Below are 6,909 nucleotides of genomic sequence, written 5' to 3' on the forward strand. Positions count from 1 at the left end.
CTCATCCATCTCCTCCCTCCGTGCCACTCCCCCTTGGACTCAGACACCAAATTTGGTCACTCTCCCATGAAAGGCTCCAAGTCTCAGGCGAAGAGCAAGGACAAGGACAAGGACAAGTCCAAGGCACCCAAGGATGACAAGAAGAAGAAGCAGCAGCCGGTCCCTGAGCTCCCCGAGAAGAAGAACAAGCAGAAGATCGACGAACTGAAGGTACCTGGGGTGATCCTAGGGACGATGTGCCTTGGGACATCTCTGCCAGGGTTGGGAAGGAGTCCAAGGTCACAAAAAATGGGTTTTTCTGGGATAGGCTCATCCTTGGGCAGCTTGGAGAGCCCCAGCTCGAGGGTGAGAGTTTTCCAGCCAGGATTCAGGGCAGAGGTGGGCTCTGGTTCGGTGATCCCATGGATTTCTCAGGATTTATGTGGTCCTGGGGTTCAGACGGAGTTTGATCTGGGTCTTGCACAGAGGAGGAACAGTGGCCCCACCCACTGTTCTGATAGTCCCTTTTTCCAACCCAATAGTGCTGGAGATCCTTCCCCATGCTCCAAAATTGGGCACTGGGAGCTGAGGTGTCCATGTTCACAGAATCCCAGGATCCCTGAGGATGGAAAAACACTCCCAGCCCCTTGAGTCCAACCTGTGCCCAATCCCTACTTTGTCCCCAGCCCAGAGCACTCAGTGTCACCTCCAGCCTTTCCTGGGACATCTCCAAGACCGGGGAATCCAAACCTCCCTGGGCAGCCCCTGCCAAGGCCTGACCACCCTTTCCATGCAGAAATTCCTCCTGGTGTCCACCCTGAGCCTGCCCTGGCCCAGCCTGAGGCCGTTCCCTCTCCTCCTGTCCCTTGTTCCTTCTGAGCTGACTGAGTACCCACCACATCTTTTTCCCTCACCTTTCTTTTTATCCCAAATTCCTTCCTTTTAACTTCCCCTCATCTCAGGTTTTCCACAAAGAGCTGGAAGCAGAGTTTGACAACTTTGAGGACTGGCTGCACACCTTCAACCTGCTCCGGGGGAAGATCGGGGACAACGACGACAACGCCACAGAGGAGGAGCGGATCGTGGGCAGGTTCAAAGTGAGTCGGGAATGTCGGCCGGGGCGATGAGATGGGATGGGATCAATGGGATCCATGGGATGGGATCAGGTGGGATCCATGGGATCCATGGGATGGGATGGGTTCCATGGGATGGGATGGGATGGGATGGGTTCCATGGGATGGGATGGGATGGGATCCATGGGATGGGATGTGTTGGGTGACGAGGAAAAAAACGGGTCATGCAGACACCAATATGATGAGAAATGATCACTTTATTTCTAATACAAGCTCTTTTTATCTATTTTCGTAAACTAACTCTTCTATATGAATGGTAATTATTCGTTGGTTGGTTTAGCAGTCTGTCTATGACTTCTCAGCATATGATTGGTATATTTGCAAAAGCGTGTTTTGTGTGCCTTGTAGTTTTTTATTCAGTGTTTTCAGCATTTTGCTCTTTCTTCAATTGTTCTTTGTTTTTCAATTGCTCTTTTTTTTGTTTCTTACTATGTTTCCTCTTTATGGTCAGTGTGAGGTACATGTTACACTGCTGTAGTCACGTCCTTCTCTTTCTTATCTTCTTTTATCTTACCTTGCTCTGTCTTGTAGTCTGGGTTGCTCAGTAACAGCAATTCGTGACTTCATTCCTATAGAACTTGTCTAACATAGATTCACTTAACAGAGATCCTTGGGATGGGATGGGATGGGATGGGATGGGATGGGATGGGATGGGATGGGATGGGATGGGATGGGATGGGATGGGATGGAATGGGATGGGATGGGGTTTCCCTGGAGCCCCAAGTCAGCAGGACTCAGCTGTGCTGTGCCCTCCCTCGCACCAGGGCTCCATGTGCGTCTACAAAGTGCCGCTCCCTGACGACATCACCAAGGAAGCGGGATACGATCCCACTTTCGGGATGTTCCAGGGGATCCCCAGCAATGACCCMATCAACGTGCTGGTCCGAGTCTACGTCGTGCGGGTGAGTGGGATTTGGGGTGACAGGCGGGATCCAGGGCTCCCGTCCGCCTGGATCTGCTCCTGGTGCCACGGGAATGATGGGATTCAGCTCCAGTCAGGACTGGGATGCAGCTTGGGGAYTGGAGCAGCTCCTTGGAATGGTTTGGGTGGGAAGGACCTTAAAGCCACCCCAGTGATGGTTCAGAGTGGGAGAGAACAGGAGAAAAAGAGTGGGATTGAATCTGGCAGGATCGAGTTGATCCATCTGAAGGACACGGCGCCTCCTTGAACACGCACTCCGTGATTGCTGATCTGATCCAGCCAATGCACGTTSTTCCTTTATATATGGAATGTGATCCGTAAAAAGTCACTTCCCTACTCCGAATTGGTCATCCCCCATCCCAAATAAAACCCCCAAGAGTAGAGTTCTCCAGACAGGCTCTTGGGAAGGATCTCCATCCTCTGGAAGCACCTGGGCTGTCCTTTCCCATCCCCTTGTCACAGTGTCTCACAAATGAAACCTCCTTTTGGCTCTGTTTCCCACCATGGTCCTCCATCCAGAGCTGCTCCCCATTGGGATGTGGAGTCTCCCACTCATCCCCAGCCTGGAATAGCAGACACGAGGCTGGTCAGCCCCAAAACCAGTGTGAAATAGCAGACACGAGCCTGGTCAGACCCCAAATCATCCTGGAATCGCAATAGCAGACACGAGGCTGGTCAGCCCCAAAACCACCCTAGAATAGCAAACACGAGGCTGGTCAGACCCAAAACCAGGCTGGAATAGCAGAGGTTTTGGTCAGCCCCAAAACCATCCTGGAATAGCCAACACGAGGCTGGTCAGCCCCAAAACCAGCCTGAAATAGCAGACCCCAGGCTGGTCAGCCCCAAAACCAGGCTGGAATAGCAGACACGGGGCTTGTCAGCCCCAAAACCAGGCTGGAATAGCAGATAAGAGGTTGGTCAGCCCCAAAACCAGCCTGGAATAGCAGCCACGAGGCTGTCAGCCCCAAAACCAGTCAGGGCTGTTGGGTGGATGTGTCCCCACATGGAAATCTGCTGCTCTGCCCTGCTGGAGGTGGTGCTGGAGAATTTTGGGGTTTTTACCCCCTTTCTGAGGAGAATTCAATGGAGAGTTTTTGGGGTTTTACCCCCTTTCTGAGGGGAATCCAATGGAGAGTTTGGGGTTTTTACCTCATTTTTGAGGAGAATACAATGGAGAGTTTTGGGGTTTTTGCCCCCTTTCTGAGGAGAATCCAACGGAGAGTTTTGAGGTTTTACCCCCTTTCTGAGGAGAATCCAATGGAGAGTTTGGGGTTTTTACCCCCTTTCTGAGGAGAATCCAACGGACAGTTTGGGGGTTTTACCCCATTTTTGAGGAGAATCCAATGGAGAGTTTGGGGGTTTTACCCCATTTTTTAGGAGATTCCAATGGAAAGTTTTGGGGGTTTTACCCCCTTTCTGAGGAGAATCCAACATGGGGTGACCACGAGGGGAAGGGGACAGGTGTCTCAGCACCTTGGGCAGGTTCTTGATGAGGGTGATTCCTTAGAGAATCCTTCTTTGCCTCTTCTGAGATTCCAAAGGTGACAGWGGTGACGTCTCTGAGGACACAGCCAGCTCCAGGCTCTCCCTAAACCGGCACAGGGATTAACACAAGGCAGGAATATCAATATCCCCCTTTCAACCCAAAACAGGGACACAGAAGGACCAGTCCACTTAGGGACTGAAGAGCCAGCCTAGCTGTTTTCTGGGATGGAGAAGGGCCCCAGCCCTAAATCCTTGGCTGCCCTGGCCAGCACTGACCCATCCTGTCCACTCCCTCCAGGCCACTGACCTCCACCCGGCCGACATCAACGGGAAAGCCGATCCCTACATCGCCATCAAGCTGGGCAAGACGGACATCAAGGACAAGGARAACTACATCTCCAAGCAGCTCAACCCTGTCTTTGGGAAGTGAGTCCTCACCTGGAATCGCTGAGCTGAGCCTGAGCTTAGACCTGCACCTGGGCTGTGCCACAGAGCTGGAATGATGGGATTCACCCCATGGTGGGGATGTCCTCCTGCCAGGATGTCCTTCTGTTGTGGTCACTGTAGCACCGGGGATTAAAGAGATGAATCTGAAATTTATCAGATCGAGGTGCAATACCCACGTAGGAACAGTCAGACGGGAATTTGAGTGACAATAAGACACAAACTCAGTTTCAGGGCTGTCGGGACACCCAGGCCGAGGATTTTCTCTCCTGTTGAGGGCACAGCTGATGGGTTTAGTTAAACCCACCTCAGATGGGTTTAAACACCACCAAATCAAACACCACCCGGAGCAGCCTCTCCTTCCCCTAGGCCTGTCCTGAGTGGCAGCCAAACCCTCCAACAGCTTTTCTTGCTTTCCCCCACCCCAGATCCTTCGACATCGAGGCCACCTTCCCCATGGAGTCCATGCTGACCGTGTCCGTGTACGACTGGGACCTGGTGGGCACCGACGACCTCATMGGGGAGACCAAGATCGACCTGGAGAATCGCTACTACAGCAAGCACCGGGCGACCTGTGGGGTGGCCCAGACCTACTCCATGTACGGGGAAAGCCTTCCCTGCCCTCCTCCCACCCTGAGCTCCCGTGGGAATCGGCCCTGTTCGCTGCCTGCTGATCCTGGAATGATTTATTTTGGGAAGGACCTCACTCAGTCCAGTCTGGCCATGGGCAGGGATCAATGGAGGAGTCTGTGCTGTCCCTGGGTTTGTGAGCAGCACAGCAGGGAGCAGTGGAATGGGTCATCAGGAGYCCRGGAGGGAGGGAYTGGGGGCACTGGGGGGACTGGGAAGAGGGGTGAGGTCAGGGCTGAAATAGGAGCAGAGAAAACAAAACGTGGGGTGCACTGGGAATTCCAGGTCTGAGCCAGGGTGGGGTAGGACTTGTTTGCAAGAGGGGCACAGAGGGACCAAGTCTGCTCTGAAGTCTCACCTTTGCTGTCTCAAACCCTTTCCCTGGGAATTCTGGGTCCTTCACGTCACAATAGGGTTTTTTTTCCTGGCAAAATGGAACAAAATAGCTCTTTCCTCCCAATTTTTTTTTGGCTGACCTCTCCCTCCCATTTCCAGCCACGGCTACAACACTTGGCGTGACCCCATGAAGCCGTCCCAAATCCTGTCCAAGCTGTGCAAGGAGGGAAAAGTGGATGGGCCACACTTCGGGCCAGGGGGAAGGGTGAAAGTTGCCAACAGAGTCTTCACCGGCCCCACGGAGATCGAGGATGAAAATGGTATGGCCCTGTGGGATCATCCCATGGGATGGGGCTCTGGGTGGGGTGGGGATCTCATCATCATCCAGAATTGGGATCTCAGGGTACTTTGAACCATGGAATGGTCTGAATGGGACCTTTGAAGGTTGTCCAGCCTAATCCCATCAGATAGGGGTGGCCCCATCCCAGTATGGGGCCGGTCACAGATCCTACAGATCCCCCAGGCCAACGGGTACTTCTTGGGATCACTCAAGGGCATCCATGGACACCCAGAGGGAGCAAAGCTGCCTCTGGAAACACCCTCCAGGCAGTGCCAAGACACCTCACGACTTTTCCAGGGTTTAGGGAGCTGTTTGCCATGGAAATGCATTCCCAAAGAATGGGAAAAGGGGGTTGTGTCCCAACAAGAAACAGGCCAGGAGGGTGAAGGAGAGGAGGAGAACATGGTCAGTGGACACAGAACTGATCCAGCCAGGGAAGACATAGACTGGATGGGGATTGAGACCTTCTGCAGGGATGGAGAGAAGAAAGAGGAGGTGGGACAAGGGACAAAGTGTTTCCAAAGGATGGAGAGGATGAGGCAATTCTGCCTCTTGGAGCAAGGCCCACCCTGGATTTTCCAGGGTTTAGGGAGCTGTTTGCCATGGAAATGCATTCCCAAGCAATGGGAAAAGGGGGTTGTGTCCCAACACATCCATGTGTGCCCAAGAAACGGGGAGACAGGCCAGGAGGGTGAAGGAGAGGAGGAAAACATGGTCAGTGGACACAGAACTGATCCAGAGAAGACATGGACTGGATGGGGACCTTATGCAGGGATGGAGAGAGGAGAGGAGATGAGACAAGGGATAAAGTGTTCCCAAGGGATGGAGAGGATGAGGCAGTTCTGCCCCTTGGAGAACGGCCCACCCTGGATTTTCCAGGGTTTAAGGAGCTGTTCTCCATGCAAATGCATTCCCAAAGAATGGGGAAAGGGGGTTGTGTCCCAACAAGAAACAGGCCAGGAGGGTGAAGGAAAGGAGGAGAACATGGTCAGTGGACATGGAATTTGTCCAGCCAGGGAAGACACAAGACAGGAAGGGGATTGAGACCTTCTGCAGGGATGGAGAGAGGAAAGAAGAGGTGGGACAAGGGACAGAGTGTTTCCAAGGGATGAAGAGGATGAAGCAGTTCTGCCTCTTGGACTAATGCCCACCCTGGATTTTCCAAGGTTTTAGGAGCTGTTTTCCATGGAAATGCTTTCCCAAAGAATGGGAAAAGGGGGTTGTGTCCCAACACATCCATGTGTCCCCAAGAAATGGGGAGACAGGCCAGGAGGGTGAAGGAGAGGAGCAGAACATGGTCAGTGGACATGGAACTGATCCAGATAGAGAAGATTGAGGGATGGAGATTGAGACTTTCTGCAAGGATGGAGAGAGGAGAGAGGAGGTGGAAAGTAGCGGCCAAGGGACAGTTCTGCCCCTTGGAGAAAGGCCCACCCTGGCTTTTCCAGGGCTTAGGGAGCTGTTTTCCATGGAAATGCATTCCCAAAGAATGGGAAAAGGGGGTTGTGTCCCAATAAGAAACAGGCCAGAAGGGTGAAGGAGAGGAGGAAAACATGGTCAGTGGGCATGGAATTGGTCCAGTCAGGGAAGACACAGACAAGATGGAGATTGAGACCTGGATGGGGATTGAGACCTTCTCT

The 6,909-nt window shown here is 52.9% G+C and overlaps 1 protein-coding gene across 1 annotated transcript in view; it reads left to right on the plus strand.

Annotated features, from left to right (window-relative positions):
• Positions 1-6,909, plus strand: part of LOC130586160 (otoferlin-like) — a gene marked incomplete at both ends in the record, with an annotated part of 101,375 nt that overhangs the window by 83,034 nt on the left and 11,432 nt on the right. The window contains 6 exon segments of the mRNA XM_057386880.1: positions 44-210; positions 942-1,076; positions 1,877-2,014; positions 3,818-3,945; positions 4,392-4,562; positions 5,089-5,332. Coding sequence (XP_057242863.1) covers positions 44-210; positions 942-1,076; positions 1,877-2,014; positions 3,818-3,945; positions 4,392-4,562; positions 5,089-5,332 — 983 coding nt within the window.

This window comes from Malurus melanocephalus, unplaced genomic scaffold, assembly GCF_030028575.1.
Source record: "Malurus melanocephalus ecotype Western Australia unplaced genomic scaffold, MMel_1.1 scaffold_1088, whole genome shotgun sequence".
Classification (NCBI taxonomy): Eukaryota; Metazoa; Chordata; class Aves; order Passeriformes; family Maluridae; genus Malurus; species Malurus melanocephalus.